The following is a 23,087-nucleotide window of genomic DNA, read 5'->3' on the forward strand; positions in this document are numbered from 1 at the left end:
CATGTTTAACCCTAGAACTAAATAAATATATAACCCTAGAACTATAAATTTTTATCCATCATAAAAAAACCGAACATGTTTACGCCCAAAGGACCTAGCTAATCGTAGATCAGTCCTTACCCAGGGGTAGGACCGGCCATCGAAGATGACCATGTGGGGAGGGAGGGTGTTGAGGCCCAATGATTTTCATTTTGCTCTTGTGAAATATTCTAAGTTAGGTGAAAATAGTCATTTCCCTTTATATTTAGCAGAAAATTCGGTGAAAATCACATTTTTGTAGAATTTTTAGCCGAAAATCAATGTTGTCTATACTTTTGTTCATATCCAGAATGTACAAAAGTGACCTGCCAAAGTTAACCCTGCATCCCAAAGTTACCCCATTTTACAGACCATTTTGAATGAAATTCCACATTTTTGCCACCATTTTTAAAAATTGAGAATAGGGCAGGCATTTTGAATTTCGTCTACTATCTAAAAATGACTTTGTCAAGTCCACAGGCATATTATATGTACCAAGACACCAATATCGCCACAATCGGCCTGAATTCGCCATTTTGGCCGCCATTTTGAATTTTGGATACAGTAGTATTTCATGCTACTGATATGGGTATAGTATGAAGTTAATGTGATGTTCCATTAACAAAATAAGTTAATCCCTGGAATACCACCTTTAGAGTTTGCAGATTTTCATGTTATACTGGTCCACAATCATGTGACATTTTCTAGGATTCCAGACATGCATATTGCCAATCTTAATTTTGGTACTAGGAAATTAAGAGCAGGGGGAGGAATGATGTTGAGTCCCTTTATGCTGACTTTGGTAGCAAAGTTTCTTGGCTGCCGGATATATGCAGACCGCAGCAATTTTCACTTATGTTAGTAACAAAAGGAAATAATTTACTTTGTTAGGCTATATCTTAAAATCAATATTTCCCACTTTGACTGATTTTGCTTGATCACATCACATATGTGATGTGACATATCAAAAGGAGACATTTTTGGGCAGGATCGTAAATGGAGCCTGTATTTGTATTTGAAACCTGTGCATCTAACATCAAGTAATTTAGAATATTTAGCTATATGTGACGTGTCATGTCAACAAAAGGAGACACTTTTGGTTGGGCAGGTTATCAATTTTGAGGTTTTTACATATATCTTAAATATAGAGATATTTTGCTCCACAACGTTGTTTTCCTCCATGTAATCGAACATTCCTAAGCAAAGATATTGAGTTCGTTATGGTATTATAAAATTGGAAATTGAGATTAAAAATATTATTTACAACGTTGAGAGTAGGAATTACCTTGAAAATGTCTCAAAAAATATAAGATGCCAGTTATATACTGGTCTGAAACAATCAGACAATAATCACAAATTCGCAACAAACCGAAATTGTGAAAAAATCACCCCTGGGCAGATTTTTGGCTATTTCTCCATTGACGATCCTGCCCAAAAGTGTCTCCTTTTGTCATGACATGTCACGTATGTGATGTGATCAAGCAAAATCAGTCGGAGTGGGAAATATTGATTTTAAGATATAGCCTAACAAAGTAAAATATTTCATTTTGTTTCCTTTTGTTTTGGAAACTCTTTAACTGCTCATATCTTTTGCACTAGTTGTCCAATTTTAATGGGGATTTCTGCAAAATATAGCTTTTTAAATTGCTTGTCCAATAAACTGAAAACTTCAGACTGATTTTGGTTGATCAAACCACATATGTATTGTAATGCGATCAAGCAAAATCAGTCGGAACTTGGAAATACTGATTTTGAGATATAGCCAAACAAAGGAAATATTTCCTTTTCTTTCCTGTTGTTTTGTAAACTCTTTAATTGCTCATATTTTTGGAACTGATTTTTCAATTTCAATGGGGTTTTCTGCAAAATGTAGCATTGTAATGCTTTTTACTATTTGATAAGACGCTGAAAATTTAATATTTCTGAGTTCTGATTGATTTTGCTGATACATGTTAATTAACATATTAATTATGTTATGTAAATTTTTACCATTTTGCCTGGTGGACAACCAGAACCCACAGCAGAGACTGAACCAGAGCCCTCAGCAGAGACTGAACCAGAACCCTCAGCGGAGACTGAACCAGAACCAAATCCTGGTACAGGTACTGGCAGCAATCCTGGTAATGATCTCAAATTACATTATATAAAAATTACCAAAACTGACTCAAGTGACCAATATCTACTTTTACTTGTTCCCTGAGTGTAAAGACTGAAAAGTAGTATAAGGTGCTTTAGGTGCGTTTTCATACAGTAAATTCAAAAGTAGTGCAAAAACACATACAATTTTATTACAAATCAGCATTTTTTCAAACTCGTTTATCTCCAAAATGCATTTTCCAGTTATCCTTACGATACGTCGACACTATCGGCGTGTTTCTACTGGGGAACGGTTGGCGGGTAATGCGGTTTAGTTTATAGTGTTACCGGTTAATTTGCTCAGTGGAAACAGATCGGTTCAGAGTGATGCGGTGTGAACACCCGGCAACCGTGATCCACCTCGAGAGGTAGACCATGTGGTGTGACAACCGGTATTTCTGCCAGTAGAAACACAACAGTTTAAAACGGTTGCTGGGTGTTGAACTTATTTTATGTACATTTTATGTATCACATCGTGACCTTAAAACAGCTTGGGGTCAGGAAAACATTTTCAGTACTTCCGGTACACACCACAACCCTTATTTTAAGAATCAGTAGAAACGTGCTGGCTATTGCCTGAATCGGATTGTGGGTTACCAGGTAATACCAGGTAAAAAATACAGCGTGCTCAGTGTACACATGCAGTATGTGATGAACCCGACGAGATTTGGCCAAAATATTGCTAACTTCAACATCAATCCTCCCCTTGCTCTCAATTTCCTGGCAACAAAAATATGCATGTCTGGAGTCCTAGAAAACGCCACATGATTGTGGACCAGTATAACATCAAATGTGAATGTGCCAAAATTGAGAGTCAATTTGGAGAGAATCGGAATGTGTACCAGAGGATAAATGAGATCTCAGGCAGGAAATCAGGCTGTTCAAGCTCTGGGTGCATCAAGGCAAAGAATGGTAATATGCTGGTAGGGAAAGATTATGTAATGAAAAGATGGATTGAATGTGCTGGGGAGTTATTTCACGATGTAAGGGATGGTTTGCCAAGCTTTCCCGATTCTATTGAGGGTCCAAAGATATTGCAGTCAGAGGTTCGATCAGCTATAAAAATGATGAGCAGAAATAAGGCTGCTGGGCCAGATGGAATAGTTGTTGAAATGATTGAAGCATTAGAGGATTATGGAATTGAGAAACTGACAGGAGTCATCAACAGAATGTATGATGACGGGATATTTCCGGAAGACCTGAGCAAATCAATCTTTATTGCTCTTCCCAAGAAACCTGGCGCTGTGGATTGTGAACAACACCGTACAATTAGCCTTATGAGCCATGTTACAAAGATAATTCTAAGAATCCTGTTACTCCGTGCAAGAAGTAGAATAAAACCTGAGATTGGTAAAGAGCAGTTCGGCTTTGTAGAAGATGCTGGTACCAGGAATGCGATTTATGTCTTGAGAATGATAACAGAGAGAGCGGTAGAGATGCAGAAGGATGTTTTCATGTGTTTCATTGACTACTCAAAAGCCTTTGACAAGGTGAGACATGATCAGCTTTTTGAAGATCTTGGCAGGCTAGACCTGCATGGAAAGGATCTGCGACTGTTGCAGAACCTTTATTGGAACCAAACAGCGTGCATAAGGGTGGATGGAGATTGTAGTGAATATACAAGCATTAAGAGAGGAGTCAGACAGGGATGTGTGATGTCACCAGATCTCTTTAATTATTACAGTGAGCTGATTCTAAGGGAACTAGAAAAGGAAAATGGTCTCAGTATAGGTGGACATAACATCACGAACATAAGATATGCAGATGACACTGTCCTATTAGCCGAGTCTGAGGAGGATCTGCAAAGGCTTCTTGATGTGGTGGTTCAGGAAAGTGAGAGGAAAGGTTTATCTTTAAATTGCAAGAAGACAGAATGTATGGTGGTATCAAAGACTGAAAGCCCAACATGCATATTGAAGGTGAAAGATCAAAGAATTAAGCAAGTTTCCTCCTTCAACTACCTTGGCAGTCTAATCACCACAATCAAACTTGCCCCATTGCCACTGCAGGATTTTGCAATAGAAGCTACCGGGAACCAAATTACATGGACCGGCAATGGCGCCACTGCATGACCCCAATTGAAACCAGCCAGTCCACCTAATTAATTATTCATGAGCCCAGCACATGACCAGATTCGGCAGCCATCGGAAAAAGCCGAGGTGGATTTATGAATGAAAACAAGCTTTTATGAAGATCCGGAAAGTGCCGATTGATGATTTTCGGAAAATTAAAGATGGCGGGCTGTCACTACAGTTTTCAGAATGGGAATACATGCTACCGAACGAAGTTATAGCTGTTTGAAAAATGACTTTTTACCAGCATGAAAACACACAAAATATGTGAGTGTCATAGAAGCTTAAATTTCATCCTTTCGTAACTTGATTTAAAAATTTGTTATGGTAAAGAAGGAATTAGTTTAGCGTAAATGGAAGTTTGTTTCATGCAGTCATGCTCTTGTTTACATTGCTCGGTCGTGCATTTCCTTGTTCGCAAGCAATATTCATGATGGTTTTTCTCATGAAATTCTACCAAAAAGTGACCAATCTCACGCACGTGATTGGCTGGTTTTGAGCATGTGATAGTCATTAGTTATTTAGTAGTAGTGCTTTTGCTCATTTGCATAGTTGAAATTCGGTTGGCAAGTTTGATTGTGATCACAGAAGATGCCAGATGTATTAAGGAGATTAAGAGAAGGATTGCACTGGCTAAGTCTGCGTTCTCAAAGTTAGACAAGATCCTAACTTCAGTGCCCTCGGTATGGAGACCAGAATTCGGGTACTCAACTGCTATGTCGTCCCTGTATTAATGTATGGAAGTGAAGCATGGTCAATAACAACAGACATTAAAAGAAGATTGGAGAGCTGCGAGATGTGGTTCCTTAGAAGAATGATGAAGATCCCGTGGACTGATAAAGTGTCTAATGACGATGTCCTAAGAAGAGCAAATGTGAACAGGAAGCTGTTACGTGAAATCAGAGTTAAGCAGCTCAAATTCCTTGGTCATATCCAGAAAGGATGGTTTCGAGAACCTAGTATTGACAGGAAGAATAGAAGGAACAAGGAGCAGAGGCAGGAAGAGAGTGATGTGGTTATCAAATCTGAAAGACTGGCTAAAAGAAAGGGGAGCTGAACATAAAGCGACAGAGCTTCTGGAGATGGCTTATAACAGAGAATTATGGCATGACGTGATCGCCAACGTCTTAGGATATGGCACCTAGAGAGAGAGAGAGAGATAACATCAAAAATCTGCAGAACTCTAAAGGTGGTATTCCAGCGATTAACTGATGTTAATGGAACATCACATTAACTTCATACTATACCCATATCAGTAGCATATGATGAAATACTATCATACAAAAAACTATGCATATTAATAAGTTAATTAGCCAAACAAGTCATATTTTGTAGAAAATGTAGCTCATGAACTGAACATCGTATGAAGCTCATTGAGGTGTAGTTTATAGATTAGATCTGTGTTATCATGGTTATAAACCTCTTTGCATAGCCTATACGGGGTGAGGGTATCCACTGCCTGTGAAAAACCAAAGTTATGTGGAATGCTCAATTTTCAAAATTTTTCATTTTAGTCACTTGAATATTCTGTAATGATTTCAAATTGAGGTTTATAACACTAGTGAGGGAGCAAGATGAAAACCCATGAGCATTTTCTGCTGAACTGGTTGCATTTTTATAGGATCAGAGTAAGAAGGCCTCAGCTTTTGCGAATGCAAATCTGTTGATTTTGTCTAATTCAAATAAGATTAAGAAACAGTTGATGTCTTTAAAACTCTGCCGGCTCAGCATAAATCTTGCTTTTAGTTCGTTATTTTCTGGAAAAAAAACCTTTTTTTCCAAGAGACCACTGGTTTCCATGAAAACCGTTTATTGTCACTTTACTATGTTGTTCATGTGTTGGTCTTTCTATGAACTATGATTTTTTATCCATCATAAAAAAACGAACATGTTTACGCCCAAAGCTAATCGTAGATCAGTCCTTTGCGCTCATTTTAGTGATAGATAAGTAAGTAAGTAAGCAAGTTAGTGATAGAATTGTTACCCTAACATCTTTACCCGGGGTCGGACCGGCCATCAAAGATGACCATGGGGGTGGTGAGGCCCAATGATTTTCATTTTACTCTTGTGAACTTATTCTAAGAGCTACTGACTGTACTTGTTAGTTAGGTGAAAATAGTCATTTCCCTTTATATTTAGCAGAAAATTCGCTGAAAATCAATTATGTCTGTACAAGTTAACCCCATTTTACCATGTTTACAGACCCTTTTGAATGAAATTCCACATTTTTGCCACCATTTAAAAAATTGAGAATAGGGCAGGCATTTTGAATTTTGTCTACTATCTAAAAATGACTTTGTCAAGTCCACAGGCATATTATATGTACCAAGACACCAATATCGCCACAATTGGCCTGACAATACCTTTCAAGTAATTTTCACTCAAATTCACCATTTTGGTCGCCATTTTGAATTTTGGATACGGTAGTATTTTATCATATGCTACTTATATGGGTATAGTATGAAGTTAATGCGATGTTCTATTAACATAAGTTAATCCCTGGAATACCACCTTTAGAGTTTGCAGATTTTGATGTTATACTGGTCCACAATCATGTGACATTTTCTAGGATTCCAGACATGCATATTGCCAATCTTAATTTTTGTGCCAGGAAATTGAGAGCAGGGGGAGGATTGATGTTGAGTCCCTTTATGCTGACTTTGGTAGCAAAGTTTCTTGGCTGCAGGATATATGCTGGCCGCAGCAATTTTCACTTATGCAGTAGTAACAAAAGGAAATATCCTAGCAAACACAAAAACGTTTTAAAAACGTTTTAAATAAGTTATATTTTGGCTTTTGGTTTAGGTAAAAACGTTTTAATAACATTAAAATGTCGGGTTATATTAAGGTCATGATAACGTTTTAAAACGTTTTGTATGAAAACACACTACAACAATATTTTTAAATGTTTTCAAAAAATGTTATTGTAAACTATTTTTGCAAACATTTTTGCCAAATATTGTGTCAATACTATTATGTTAAAATTATGTTAAAATATTTGAACCCAGCAAACACAGAAATGTTCTTAAAATGTTTTTTACAAAACCTTGTAATAACATTTAAATGTCGGGTTATATAAAGGTCATGAAAACGTTTTTAAAACGTTATTGAAAATATTTTGGGCAAACATTTTTCGCAAAATATTTTTTCAACTCCCAAAATAACATTCTGCTTAGAATGTTTTGTATCAAGTTTTCAAGAATGTTTTTGGAATGTTATTAAAACGTTTTTATACCCTTTATATAACCCAACATTTAAACGTTTTTTGTAAAACATTTTTGTTTGCTGAGCAGTAGATTAAAAAAAATGTTTTCTAAGGTTATGAAAATGTTTTATACTCTTAATATACCCTTTATATAACCCGACATTTAAACGTTTTCTGACAACCTTTTATAACCTTTTGCGAATGATGTCGAAAACATTTTGTGTTTGCTGGGATATTAGGCTATATTTCCAAATTCGACTGATTTTGCTTGATCACATCACATATGTGACGTGTCATGTCAAAAGGAGACAATTTTGGGCAGGATCGTAAATTTGTATTTGAAACCTGTGCATCTAACATCAAGTAATTTAGAATATTTAGCTATATGTGACGTGTCATGTCAACAAAAGGAGACACTTTTGGTTGGGCAGGTTATCAATTTTGAGGTTTTTACATATATCTTAAAATATAGAGATATTTTGCTCCCCAACTTTGTTTTCCTCAATGTAATCGAACATTCCTCAGCGAAGATATTGAGTTCGTTATGGTATTATAAAATAGGAAATTGAGATTAAAAATATTATTTACAACGTTGAGAGTAGGAATTACCTTGAAAATGTCTCAAAAAATATAAGATGCCAGTTATATACTGGTCTGAAACAATCAGACAATCACAAATTCGCAACAAACCGAAATTGTGAAAAAATCACCCCTGGGCTATTTCTCCATTGACGATCCTGCCCAAAAGTGTCTCCTTTTGTCATGACATGTCACGTATGTGATGTGATCAAGCAAAATCAGTCAGAAGTGGGTAATATGTGACCCGGTAGCACAAATGAGCCGTAAATTCCCTAAATTGTATTCTGAGTTACGGTGTACAATGTGTACGAAGGTCGTATTCATCGGTAACTTAAGCTGGCCCGACATCTGTCTCATTTTGATAGTCAAAACTAATCAATAATCCTATTGTTGAAGTGGATAATAAGCTTCTACCTTAGATGGCTATAGAACTTTAAATAGCTCTGGTCTTTGTTTGCTTTTGCTAAATCCTGTTCAAGTGGTGGGTTACCAGTCATTGTATTTTGTACAGGTATGCATAACCAACAATTAACAATGAGAGAACTTTCTTAAACCTCGTTGACTTGGGGATGATTTGAAATGACCGCCAATTATGACTGTTTGATATTTATTGCCAGCAATGTGGAAAAAGAGACACATGTAAAAACGTAAAAGCTATAATTTTGTTGAAGGAGCTAAGTTCAACAAACCATAACCCCGCTTCTGGATATCGTTTGAAGTCAAATGATATACCATTTTAAGTTTATGATGTTAATTTTTAAACACGAAATAAAACAAAATTGACCGGGGAGGGATTTACGGCTCATTCGCCGTGAACGGTCACATATTAATTTTAAGATATAGCCTAACAAAGTAAAATATTTCATTTTGTTTCCTTTTGTTTTGGAAACTCTTTAACTGCTCATATCTTTTGCACTAGTTGTCCAATTTTAATGGGGATTTCTGCAAAATATAGCTTTTTAAATTGCTTGTCCAATAAACTGAAAACTTCAGACTGATTTTGGTTGATCAAACCACATATGTATTGTAATGCGATCAAGCAAAATCAGTCGGAACTTGGAAATACTGATTTTGAGATATAGCTAAACAAAGGAAATATTTCCTTTTATTTCCTGTTGTTTTGGAAACTCTTTAATTGCTCATATTTTTGGAACTGATTTTTCAATTTCAATGTGGTTTTCTGCAAAATGTAGCATTGTAATGCTTTTTACTATCTGATAAGACACTGAAAATTTAATATTTCTGAGTTCTGACTGATTTTGCTGATACATGTTAACATATTAATTATGTTATGTAAATTTTTACCATTTTGCCTGGTGGACAACCAGAACCCACAGCAGAGACTGAACCAGAGTCCTCAGCAGAGACTGAACCAGAACCAAATCCTGGTACAGGTACTGGCAGCAATCCTGGTAATGATCTCAAATTACATTATATAAAAATTACCAAAACTGACTCAAGTGACCAATATCTACTTTTACTTGTTCCCTAAGTGCAGTGATCGAATTCGACGGTATCGCATCGCAAAATGCGATGCAATTTCCATCAACTGCTATGCACTTTTCCAAAAATGCATTGCTAAAAGTGCTATACTGCTATGCAAACATGTGTTTTGCATAGCACAAACTGCGATGCAAAAAAATTGACTGAATTCGAACCCTGCCTGAGTGTGTTGTAAACTGTGTCAATTTGCAGTAAGTTCTTGTCCATTGCAAGCCCGGGGGGGGGGGGGGTACTCAGTACAAATGACCATATGTGGATGTGCCGCAAAATATGGATAGCATTTTTGGCCTTTTGGTATGTCCTTTTTTTCAATTTCCTCGAAAAATAGCCTAATTTTGCCTCAATCTAGCCAAAATTTTGAAATTGTGCAAAAAATTTGGGAAAATTTGTAAAAAATAAGACAATATGGGTTAAATTTGGCCGAAAATTTGGAATTTTGGTATATCAATATAATGGGTCCAAATTTCTTGAAAATTTTGTATATTTATGGGTCCACTTTCAAATTCTCAGCGACACACCCCTACCAAAATCAAATTTGAGTACCCCCTCACATCCGATTTACACAGGTCTGCCATGTATTTTAAGCAGACACTCCCCCCATAATGCCACTCTTCCCCACCCCAACAATGTTGAGGGGTCTTAACTGGTCTGTTGCCAACATGGCATTGATCAACTTTGTATTGGGGGAAGGGGATGCATTTGATGTTTCTATGTCGCATGTGTGTCAACATTAATATCGGTCAGTGATTGTAGCTGAATTTTTCCATGAGACTATAGACTAAAGGATATTTGTAAACTCTGATTTCATATATTTTGTGTATAGGTGACGAGTTCCATGCAATGGACTGCACCGATATAGTAATTGGCAAAGTAATGAATTTGTACTCTCACGTTGCTGACTACTATACACGGGATAGATCCACGCCTAGATTGGATACATTTTGGGGAGGCATGGGTGATTTGACGGCGGCAGCTGGCACACAGTTTGGGGAGAAGACAAGACTTGTGTTTAGGAAGAAATTGAAATGTAAGTTAAAAGTTCTTAAAGGCAGCTGTGCACTCTCAGGCATGCATATGAATACATGAATTCAAAACCCACCCAAGTCCATGTGTGTATCATTTTAATTCCTTCAGTTAGATTTACCTGGTCAATATGGTAGGTTTTATGTGCAAATGAGTGGGTTAAACTATTAGGTATAAACAGAGGAAGAGGCTTACGCATCATACACTGGAACAAGGAAACATTCAAACATTACAACTAGCGCACGAGATCAAATTAATGATGCTTAATCGTTATTCTTAATATATCAATATACAGGGAAAGAAGAATTACGCACGCACACTAGCACATTTAAACATGGATTTACAAGTGGAAACATAACATGCATAGGCAGATATACCAGAGAAAAACTCCGGACATACCTGTCTATGCGGGGACTTGAACCCCAGACCTCTCGCTTGTCGGCCGAGCGCTCTACCACTGAGCTACACAGACTGTCCCTGATAAACAGGACTCAAGCCTGGTACTTATGGATATGAGCAGTCAAGGGTGAACAGTACAAACAACACATTACATCCAGTGTACGAGATCAATTAATGATGCTTACCCGCCAGCCTAATATAATCATACAAACAGAGGAAGAGGCTTACGCATCATACACTGGAACAAGGAAACATTCAAACATTACAACCAGCGACGAGATCAAATTAATGATGCTTAATCGTTATTCTTAATATATCAATATACAGGGGAAAGAAGAATTACGCATCGCACACTAGCACATAAACATGGATTTACAAGTGGAAACATAACATGCATTATGTTTCCACTTGTAAAGAGGTCTGGGGTTCAAGTCCCCGCACAGGCAGGTATGTCCGGAGTTTTTTCTCTGGTATATCTGCCTACACGCGTTCCTTGATTAAACCCATTTTTTGTTTCAAAAGTCACTCTTCAGCAATGAATGTGTTACAAGTTGACTTTTATACATACTGGATTTCAATCAATGTGTTACAGGACTCAAATCCTGGAATTAGGTGGTTCTTTCATACATGCTATTTTTCACATGCTCAATAGACCCAGAGGATGAATTTGAGTTGTTCTTTCATACATATGACAGGCCTATGTATAGCAACAATTTCCCATGCTTAACTCAATTTGGCCAAAGTATGGACTTAGGTGGGTTTTGTATTCATATATTCATATATTAAACGTGCCGTAACTTATTATTATTATTATAATACAGGATTTATGAAACGCCTTCTTAATTAACGCACAACACATCATAAAAGTATACATTTTTCAAGACAAGAAGTCAACAAATCTAATTAGACGAGGGTCATTCAAAAAGTTGTACCTCCATCATCGCATAATCTGTTATCTTCCATGTCAGGATATGCAATTACCCATAATTATAATCTTAAATATCACCTACAAAATAAAAGTTATTTGATGAAATGTGATTTTATGGGTTGTTTAGATATGTCGGTTAAAGAGAATACAGATTTGGTACATTGGAAACGGTAAAAAACTGTAAGCAAGCAACAAGTTTAGTAAACATCATATTGTAGCTTTGGGCAATCTTTTTTTCGTGGATATCTGCTGAAAAATGTCATAAAAAGAGGATGCTAGGATCACGAAATACTCCTTTAAAGCCAAAATGTGTGATTAGCTTCACAGCGACGCCCTGAATTTTACTTGGATTTCTACTTTTTGCATAATTATAATTTTTTTCCTTGCACCTGCAGCTATGCACCAGACTGATCACAGCATTAACAAGGATGAACCCATGCATGTCATCTGGGCACATGGCCAAGAGTACTGCAACTATGACCACTCACCAAGTATTGAAGCCATGACAGTCAAGGATATGTTGTTTTACCCACGTTTCGAATTGAAATATCATGGCACAAGCCCAAATAATCGGGGCCAATTTAAAGGTCTTGTTCTTTATACATCAGGTAAGTTGTAAATCAGTGGCGTAACTAGGGTTGGTAGCGCCTGAGGTAAGAAACAAAATTGGCTCCCCTACCCCCCCACCGAGAATATCTTAAGACGTGGGGGTGTATTTTAATAATAAGACATGAAATTGCAATCATGCATGTTCATTGTTCATGCATGCCAAATGGTAGGCTCAATATTTTTTAAGTGAGGACGATTTGGCGCCCCTCCCCTAATGGTAGCCCCCGGGGCATGTTTCCCCCCTAGTTACGCCACTGTAGTAAATGGGTTCAAAAATCAGAGCCATAGCAAGCAGGGTGGCCGGGGAGGCCATGACCACCTCCACTTGTTGCCAAATTTGACCACCCCACATTTTGATGGCCACCCCACATTTTTCCCACTTGCTATGGCCCTGTCAAAAACAGATTTTGTGAAAAGTAAATTGTGTCACAGCAGCGAAATTGTGCTATGGCACAGAGCTATCATGATATGAAATATATTTTTTACAACACGGCAGATTTGGAAAAAAGTGGACTTTTTTTCTAAATTTGGACTTATGCCCCCAGCCCCCGGTTGCGGGCCTGATATCAGAGGTTTCGTAGTACCCAATATGATATGCAAAAATAAACACATGATCCAAAAAATGTATGATACAAGTAATATGTTATACAAAAATACCAAAAACACAAAATTGTGTAAATTTCTGCTCATAAATAGACTTATTAACATATAACATATCGTTATGAATTTTGCATGCTGCTTTAATTCCTGAGGGCAGCATATCATTTTTAATGGTGATAATCGTCGACCGTACTGCGTGCTGCAACATTAGCTAACCCCCCTCTATGCCGCCATCTTTTGCTTACTTCCCACGCTGAACACTGTTGATATGCTGCCATCTAGAGCTAAAAGTGCTTAAACCTTGTTCTCTAATTCAAAATAATTCATGCGTTACATGAATTTATCAAAAAGACAAATCCGGATTCGGCCATCTGCCAAATTCATAAGGATATTGACATCACCATGCATGTTGTTAACAGTAAGCTAAAACAGACAAAGGAGTTTAAGTACTTGGGAAGTATCTCTTCTGAGGATGGAAGTATCACCAGAGAAATAGAGACACAATGTCAAAAGGCCAATAATATCATCTACCAACTAGGCCCGCTTCTTACACATCCTGCAATACCGATGGAAGCTGATGGATACAAAAGCAAAACTCATCAATGCCATATTTTTCCCAACTCTCTGCTACCAGTGCCAAACATGGACTCTCAACAAAAGAACAACCCAAAAGCTCATCACCTGTGAAATGAGATGCCTAAGAAGAGCAGCTAATAAGTCAAGGAGGGATAAAATCAGGATATGAGGATATCAGAAAGATGGTGGGCACCAAACCAATTAAGAATATGTTGCAAAACAACAAGTTGGATGGTTCGGTCACCTTATGCGAATGGCCCCTAGCCAACCTGCAGCAAGAACATATAACAGCAAAACAACAGGAACTAGGGCGAGAGGAAGACCAAGGAAGAGGTGGGCAGATGGAGTAAAAGGAAGTGCTCGCAAGACATGGGATTACCATGAGTGAGACTACCCGACTTGCCCAGGAAAGAAAGTTACATTTCCCCACAATGCTATGAAAGGCAAAAGTGGTGGATAAAAGCACAGTGATAAAAGTAAAGTGGCAAAAGTGGTGGATAAAAGTAAAGTAAGTAAGTAGAAGATATGAGACTGAGAAAAGTTGTGCAGGCAGACTTTGGTGTTAATTCCTTAGGGCTCATGTGATTGCATTTGAAGCAGGACCAGCATGATTTATGACTGGTTTCTTTCCTTATTTTATCAGGTGTGCCTGGCTTGATGGCATTTAATTAATAGAGTCCAAAGTTTACCGTTTTCTAAAATCCATTCTCCGTGTTGTAAAATGTGTAAATCCGTGTCATGAATAAAGCTTAAAATGTATAAACAATGATATTAATGTCACAAAGTGTTCAATATCGCGATCAAGATGCTCTGATTGGAATATTCTCACGATAACAGGCCGACTATTACAATGTTTTGAGGGATATAGGGGGTTCATGCCTTGGTAATATACCTTTATATCGGTATTATTAAACAGTATTTTTATCATAAATATTGACATACACAACTCATGATTGTTTTAAACATTTTTTTCTCTTTATTTAATATCTTTTAACATTTTTTGTCACATCATACAAAAATGTCATTTTCCGTGTTGTACCTCCAATTCCGTGATTTTCTTCTGTTTTCCATAAAACGGAAAACTTCGGACTCTACATTTAATGAATTATTGATTTGACACTGACTGATCAATAAAATCAATTGATTTTTGCAGTTGATACTGGACCAGCCTGTGGTGGGGAATATAAATCCCCTGCTAACTGTATGGGTGACAGTTGTGACTACAAAGTGACTTATTCATTTGATGAAGAAACAGGCAATATAACATTCACAGTAATGTCAAAGATACCCGATGACTACTGGGGAGGAATAGCATTCTCTTCATCTGGGAGCATGGTGAGTATTTATTTATTTATTTATTTATTGATTGATTTCATTTCCTGACCTCCCTGAGGATACTATCATGTGAAACTAATGCACCTGTGCATGCCGGAATCATAAACTTAACATGGTTCCCGCAGTCCTTGAGAGTCCTTGAAAGTCCTTGAATTTGAAAACACCTTTCTTAAGGCCTTGAAAGTCCTGGAAATTTGCACAAGGTCCTTGAAAAGTCCCCCCCCCCCTGAAATTCACTTTGCTCCCCCATGTCCCCCGAAAAAAATTCCTGGTGCCACCACTGATTTTTTTGCGTACAACATATTTTGTCTAATTCCCTGTCAAATAATAAACAGCTATGTATAAGCCGATTGGATCTCTATGAAGCAGGTAACTTGCTCTGCAAGTCTAAATATTGCTATGCGCCTTCTGTCCGATGCCAAATTTGACTATCGTCCTTTTTATGGCCAGTTTTTGTCATGCAAGATTCGTCAAACTGTTCCTCCAAAACAGGCTTCTAAAATTTAATCGGTACTGCATTTGGTTCTGATAAATGGTGACATTATTTCTTTGATCAGTTTATAGCACAATACAAACAAGGAGAAAGCAATCACTTGGCATGATTTTTGAGGGGGCACACATTTGAAAAAAGATCATGAATATGTTTTTGAACTGTTTTTTGACTGTTCTTAGGTTAAATTTAAAATTGATACAAATGGTTTGTTTTGATGGATCGCTTTTTTTATTGGTTAAAATTACACCAGTGACATTCATTATGCTCCAAAACATCTTTTATTTCTTTAAATACTTTTTATTATAATAAAGTGAATCTTCCGGCCACCTAAACTGTGCGCAAAAAAGTGCGTAACCTTATTCCATTGGTTATATTTTTGTCTGCCATGCTCACATCTTATGTGAAATATTACTGATATATTTTTGTAATTCTGTGCTAATGATTAAGTGTTATAAATAAATAAATAAAATGTATGATTTTTAATTTCATTAGTGATTGATTGATTGAATGATTGAGCAGTCCTGTATTGTACTATACTGTTGGCCTACTGTGTGGTGTTTATGGTGAATGCGTACATATTGTTCCAACCTCAACCAATCCATGAAATTACAATTATACATCGGAGCCACAGAAAAACTTATCATTCATTCATCCATTTGATTTGTTAAGCACCTTATTGCTTATAACTTGAGAACCGTATATCACAGATAGGTCAAACTATACTTTTTCTGGGTCCTTGTGACCAGAGGAACACGTTGGCATAGTTTATAACTCAATTTGAACAAAATTTTACACTTTTCACAAAAATTTAACAATTTTTTTGCTATGATTCACCATTATGTCGCACTATTATGTGGACATCTCAAAGCACCGCTGTAGATTGATTATTGGAATCGCCGGATCACACATCATATCTGTACTTAGATTGTGTATATCCAAACAGCACCAAAATGTATTGAGACAGCCTACTCTTTTGTGATATACATGTAAATGGGACAGACAGTTTAATGCCCCCTCCAAAAGACAATACTATCATGGTTCATTCACCCAACTTTATAAAATTATGTGCCGGATGGGGGGGGGGGGTGCATGGAAGTCTGATTATATTAATAAGACATTTTTCCTCCAAGTCGATACCCATCACCAGGAATTAATCCTGGGACCTTTATACGCACCAAAATTCTAATTACCGAGTCATTCTCTCCCACTCAAGTAGAGATCAAGGTTTATCTCTGGATAAAAAATATAAATGAAAGTGAAATTCATATGTGACTTTCAGGAAGGCTCTGATGCTGTTCTTAGTTGGCCCAATAGCAATGGTATGTATGAAGTCAAAGATATGAGTCTTGAAGGAAAGCGTCCAGCAGACATTAAACAGGATGACTCACAGGACTTGACGAATACACAAGCAAGTTATGACAATGGACGGCTTACAATGCAATTCACAAGGAAGCAGAATACTGGTGATGATACACAGGTAGGTGTGGGTCGGAATAAAAAAAAAATCATAATAGTGGATAAAACCCTGGATGTCTAGCAGGCACCAGAAACAAATTTGTTTGATCTTTGGATTGACCGTACTTCGCATTCCAGAAAAATACAGCACTATTTTTTTGGGATTAAAAAATTATTATCAAGTTCTGCCAAATGAAACATAGCTCAATCCTAATCATACATTTAGTCCTAACTGGAGATAGAAGAAAAAGTTCACTATTTTACTAATTTCTTGAAAAAAGAGCCAAAAACATGCATTTTTGGCATGTTTTCTGACAATCGAGTCACAAAACTCACAGACTTGGAACAAGTCTAAGCATTCAAAATCTTGAGTATATGCCAAAATTTTGCTCTAATTTTCACTTGATTGTGTTACTTTAAGGGGGTACTACACCCCTGGCCAATTTTGTGCCTATTTTTGAATTTTCCTCAAAAATTATAGAGATAATAAGATAATATTATAGGGGCAAGGACTACAACTACTGCACTGAAAATTCAGCAACTCAAGGCAAGTAATTATTGATTTATTGATCAAATATTGTTTTTCCCTCATTTTTGACTGTAATTCCACAACTGTTGTCAGTGTTGAAATAACATTTCCAGTGCAGTAGTTGTAGTCCTTGCCCCTATAATATACATATCTTACTTGTCACCATGCGCTATAATTGGGCAGGGGTGTAGTAACCCCCTTAATTAAATGGTTGGTTATATAAAGAATGAAACATGTCTTTTCCAAAAATTAGAATGCATAAACTGAAATTAGTCTTAGTACAAGTCTTTGGGCTTAATTGTCACAGCATATGAAAAACACCCTAAAAACGCATGTTTTTGTCCCTTATTTCCAAAAAATGGCTTAATATTAAAATTTGACTTTTATTGCTAGTTAGGACTAACTAAAGGATTAGGATTTAGCTATGTTTCATTTGACAAAACAGGATAATAATTTTTTTATTCTAAAAAATGAGTTCTGTATTTTTCTGCTTCAATGCTTGTTATTAATGAAATAACGACTAATTAATCAGAATTAATGTTAAATTTATACTTTTCAATATCAATACAGGCAAATATTGTGGCCTACAGGTTATTACAATTAATAATGGTCAATTAATTGATTTCTTAAATAACAAGGATCGACCATGAAACTTACCGCTCGTATCGTGTTGGATTCATGAAAATATTCTCGTGTGACTTTGGTTGTGCAGTACCGCGCCGTTGAGAAAAGATCGTACTCTGAATTTTTAAAGCATTTGTTCAATATCAATTGCTGTGAAAAGGTCACTTTGGACAAAACTGTGCAGGCTCATATTACAACCACACACCAACATCGCCTGGCTAATAATTACTTGGTACACCAGAGATACTAAAATCAATACCCGGGATCGATACACGTGAATGTGCTATGCACGATTTTGATATTCAGACGAAAATCTTTGGATACCGGGGTAGAAAATGATGAATATCTCCCGTAAATGATTTTGTCTAAAGAAACCAAATGTGGTTCCTTGCACTTGTATGTATGTGTTGAACAGATATGATAGTCGTTAGCCTGCGTCTTGAGAAAGAAGCTTGTGTCTTGAACTCAAAAACTGACAATAATTCTGATTTTATATGTGCCGAATTATATAGCGCAGTGTATAGGTCAATCGTGGGTAGTCTAAAGCATATGCTCGTACCATGCTCGACTCCCACACAGCGAGGTCAGTCACCGGGCAATTGTCAGTAGCCTTAGTCAGATGTTTTTCGGCCCATTATGCGTCTCAAAACTATTAAACAGGTTGGAACAAAATGGCCATGCGTGGCGGTGGATTCAACCTACCATGGCGATTTCTGCCATGAAGATATCGGGGCGATGACACTGTGAACCAGATTCTGGCTGCAAAGTCCGACACTTTATTGATATGTTTCTCAGTCGTCAACCCAGAAAGTTGATGAATGAGGGCAGTAGTCTAGATGTCTATGAGGTTCCTAAACAGTGTTGCTAGATTTAAAATAGTACAAGAATGCAATAGCCATTGACTGAAGTTGCCAGTGTAGAGTGAGTCTGCACTTGGATTGTAAAACCACGCTCACAGTACGGCAAAAATCAAATGTGTCACAGTCCATGTTTGCCGGTACTTATATGTAGGGGTGTGCTTGGATGCATACTTGGTGTGTCATTTATAATGAACAAAATGGTGTCTAGCTTCCTCAAAAAACAAACACATAGTATCTACACTAGGTTTACATGTAGGCCTATCAATTCTAGATTTATTTTGGCATTCCTGTACTGATTTGGTAGCCTCAGACAAACTATTGACGAGTCCTTTCTTTTAACCCCCTGAGCACTACCTGTTGATCTAACATTGCCTCTGATTGGGCAAATATGTGATATCTTCACTTTAATCACCAATCAGAATGGAGCTTTATATAATTCCCCCCTCCTATTTTTTTATGTAGTGAAATTATTCTAACAATGTTGCTGATTGGTTCAAATGATATTAAATGAAAACTCCTCTTTGACCAATAGGCAGGTAGTTCTCATGGGGTTAACTTATTTATGTATTTTTCAGGATAAAGTACTAGACAGCAACAACTGTGTGACTTTCTTGATGCCAGTATCAGGAGGCAAAATCAGGAATCAGCAACTTCAAAAACATGATAGTATCCCAGAATCATCACCAACTCAAGTTTGCATTCAGTCATGTAGTGGTAAGTATCTCATCATTAGCTGCATTCGGCCCACTGCAGGGCCTGGGGGGCCACTCAGAATAATACTTGTAAGCATCCGCATGAAGGAAAACACAGATTTAGGGTGGTTTTGAAAAGCAAAACAAGGATCCGTGCGGATCCGTGATTAGGGTCTCAACACTCATTTTACTAAAAGAAGGGCTGTTACGATCCTCACTTAGGGTAGTTTTTTTTAATTACCCAATTATCGCCCATTTATAGTGAGGACATATTTATCAAGTTATTCTGGACCAAAGAGTGGTTTCCGAGCATAGACTGTTAGTCTAGGGTCTATGTTCCGAGTGTGTAGCCTGGTGTACACGTGTACAGTAATTTTAATTTTAAGCTTGCCGATGAATGACACTAATATCGGCACACGCGATGTCTATCTTTGTTTAGGGGCAAATTTCAAACTAATTCCTTGCTTAGGGTGTTTTTATTTGAGTAAAATCCTCGTTTAGGGTTAGTTTGACATATTTTTGACATCCTAGCTTATAGGGTCAGTTTTGAAAGTCAATTCACATGGATTCTCAAAACTTTTATACATGAGTGCCCCCCCCCCCAGCTGCAGGGCGAAAGCCTCCCAAAGTTGGCACCAACGATTCTTGTCATTTGATTTTGCCATCCACTTGACCCCTAGGTGGGAGGGCACTTGTATTTGAGGTTCTATATCACCCATGTACATGTACAAGGACTTTCAAAAAGTACCCAAAGCAAATATTTTTCATTACTGAATAAAAGGACCCAAAACAGGTGGTTGTGGTTGTTTTCCTAGCCGAAGCAAGTATTTTAGTATTATGAACCCATGAGTCGCAATGAACACACCTAAAACAGCCAAGATCAGTCAACAAGAGGCCTGAAGAAAAACCATGAAAAATCACACGTTTTGAGAAGTTTTTGAGAACAATTTCAACATATTTTTGTCAGTATCTGGGTGCTGAATTTAAGAGTACCAGCTGTGCGATTACGGTACCCTTTTCCCCCATTTTTGCTGTTTTTGATAACCCTAAACGAGATACTCACATATCGCGTCTGGTCATGATATAAAGACCCTTTTTTTTTTTTGTATGCTGGTGATAATACAACTTTAAATACAAAAATAGAAGTGCCACCGGGATGAAACAGCCAATTAGGCTTCCATTCTGTGAGCTTCTGTGACATCTATTCTCGTCCATCTATTATCTGTTGATGGCCAGCCCAATGTCATTTCTTTATTGTGTAGATTATGTCTGTAACTTCTGTTTGGCTCCTGATCCATGCCACTGTTTTCCTATCCTTTTTGATGTAGCCCGGCATGCATTTTTCCATGCTATGTATCTCCTGTATATCAAAGAGGTTAAACCCAAAGAGTACCGACTCCAAATTGCCCCATGCATGATGCTATCTGCTATATTGGTTTGTTTAATATGCATGGAGATTAGGGCCGGCATCAGCACTGTTTTTTGATGTCGACATATTTCGTATCTTGACTTCTTGATTACTTGCCGCTACTCAAAAAAGCTTGCCGCTACTTGTCTAAAATTGGGCTACTTTTGCCAGTCTCAGGCCGCGGCAGTAATTTGATACATTTTCCTTTCAATTTAGCCGATTTATAAAGGTTTTGAGTCTTTGAAGCTCTGAATTGAAATTACAATGGGTTTTGTGACCATTTATTGATCGGTCACTAGTAACTTCCCATTAAGTACCGGAAGTTTTAAAGTCAAGTGCTTTTCCGCCCAATTGGGTGTTTTGCTTTTTAAATTCGGGTATAAAAATTATTTGATATCAGAAAGACATTCTTCTTATTCAGAATGCAATTCGATATGTCTGATGTGCTCTCATGTCCCACAAAAAATACTGTCAAAACACTCATTCCAGATCCCTTAATGCTTCTCTTTATCAAGGTACCTTGGCGCCAACGCCGCCAGGAACTACTCCTAAAGCAAGAGATGGTTCAGGGTCAGTCATTACTGCAAGTTTCTTCATGGTGCTCTTCACTACATTGATGACACTTCTAAACATGGAGTAGGCAAAGTATGTTTCTATGGCAACATACACATTGAAAACAGGTGGTAATATCACTATGGACCACAATGGGGCCATCCCAATGGCATAGTTCAATAACCTCAATTAAACAATAGGGCAAAATTTGACCTAACTTGCAAAGTATGAGTTTTTGTACCCAAATTTTCAAAGGTCATTCAATGAATGTACAAATGTATTAGAGTTAAGGGAAGGGGTATGAACGTTTGGACAGTATTTTATTGTGGGACATTAGAGCACATCAGACATATCGAATTGCATTCTGAATACGAAGAATGTCCTTCTGATATCAAATAATTTTGATTTTTGAAATTGCAATGTAATACACATTTTATGGCAAATCATTAAAAATTGATATTTTTGATATTTAACAGTACTTGAAGTAAACTTTAAAGTGTATGTAGGTGGGATGAAAAGCCGACGATCAATTGAAAATTTTGACCTTTCAGATTGAAGATATGGATTTTTTCCCACAAAACACCAAAAAAAATAGGTCTTTTGGGGAAAAAAATCCATATCTTCAATATAAAAAGTCAAAAATTTCAATTGATCGTCGGCTTTTCCTCCCAGCTACATACACTTTAAGAATATATCATTAGATTTATAAAATTTATTTCGAGGACTGTTATATATCAAAATTTGAAAAATATCAAATTTTAATAATTTGTCATAAAATTTGTATTATATCGTGAATTTAAAAAATGAAAATTATTTGATATCAGAAAGACATGCTTCAGTATTCAGAATGCAATTCGACACGCCTGAGGTGCTCTCATGTCCCACAAAAATACTGTCGAAATGCCATAAACACTCATTCTAGATCCCTTAAAGAACTGTGCCCTGATAAATGAACATGTTGTGGATCCTAGTGTATTGTGTTATGTTGAATATGTTATACATTTTAATGCAATAGAATAATTTGCATTCCTTAATGTTTTATTACACTCTTGTTTACTGGGTTTTTTTTTTTAAATATTAAAAATGGTGGGATATTCCCTTCTGTATTTAGATGTAAAGTAAGTGGTTTGTTATAAACATTTTGATTTTAAGGTGATACTACACCCCTTGATAAATTTATGACTATTTTTGCATTTTTCTCAAAAAATAATAACACATTGGTAACAAAAGTTATGTATATTATAAGGGGCAAGGAATCCAGTTACTACCCTGGAATTTCAGGGACTCAAGACAAGCGGTATATTATTTATGATAAGAAAAGAGGTACCACTAGAATGGACCTGTACCTCATTTCTTAACATGTATAATGAACCACTTGTGTTGAATCACTGAAATTTCAGTGAAGTAATTGGATTCCTTGCCCCTATATACATAACTTGCAAAATGCAAAATTAGTCACAAAATTTATCAAGAGGTGTAGTACTAGGCCTA

General features: G+C 36.9%; 1 protein-coding gene across 1 annotated transcript in view; it reads left to right on the top strand.

Moving 5' to 3' along the window:
• Positions 1-21,684, top strand: part of LOC140159658 (uncharacterized) — a 101,752-nt gene extending 80,068 nt beyond the window's left edge. Inside the window, exons 15-22 of the mRNA XM_072183153.1 lie at positions 2,031-2,138; positions 9,339-9,422; positions 10,337-10,540; positions 12,259-12,471; positions 14,802-14,983; positions 16,756-16,953; positions 19,520-19,658; positions 21,560-21,684. Coding sequence (XP_072039254.1) covers positions 2,031-2,138; positions 9,339-9,422; positions 10,337-10,540; positions 12,259-12,471; positions 14,802-14,983; positions 16,756-16,953; positions 19,520-19,658; positions 21,560-21,684 — 1,253 coding nt within the window. The remainder of the gene's footprint in view (positions 1-2,030; positions 2,139-9,338; positions 9,423-10,336; positions 10,541-12,258; positions 12,472-14,801; positions 14,984-16,755; positions 16,954-19,519; positions 19,659-21,559) is intronic.
• Positions 21,685-23,087: the final 1,403 nt, after the last annotated feature.

The sequence above is a fragment of the Amphiura filiformis genome, chromosome 8 (genome assembly GCF_039555335.1).
Source record: "Amphiura filiformis chromosome 8, Afil_fr2py, whole genome shotgun sequence".
NCBI classification, from domain to species: domain Eukaryota; kingdom Metazoa; phylum Echinodermata; class Ophiuroidea; order Amphilepidida; family Amphiuridae; genus Amphiura; species Amphiura filiformis.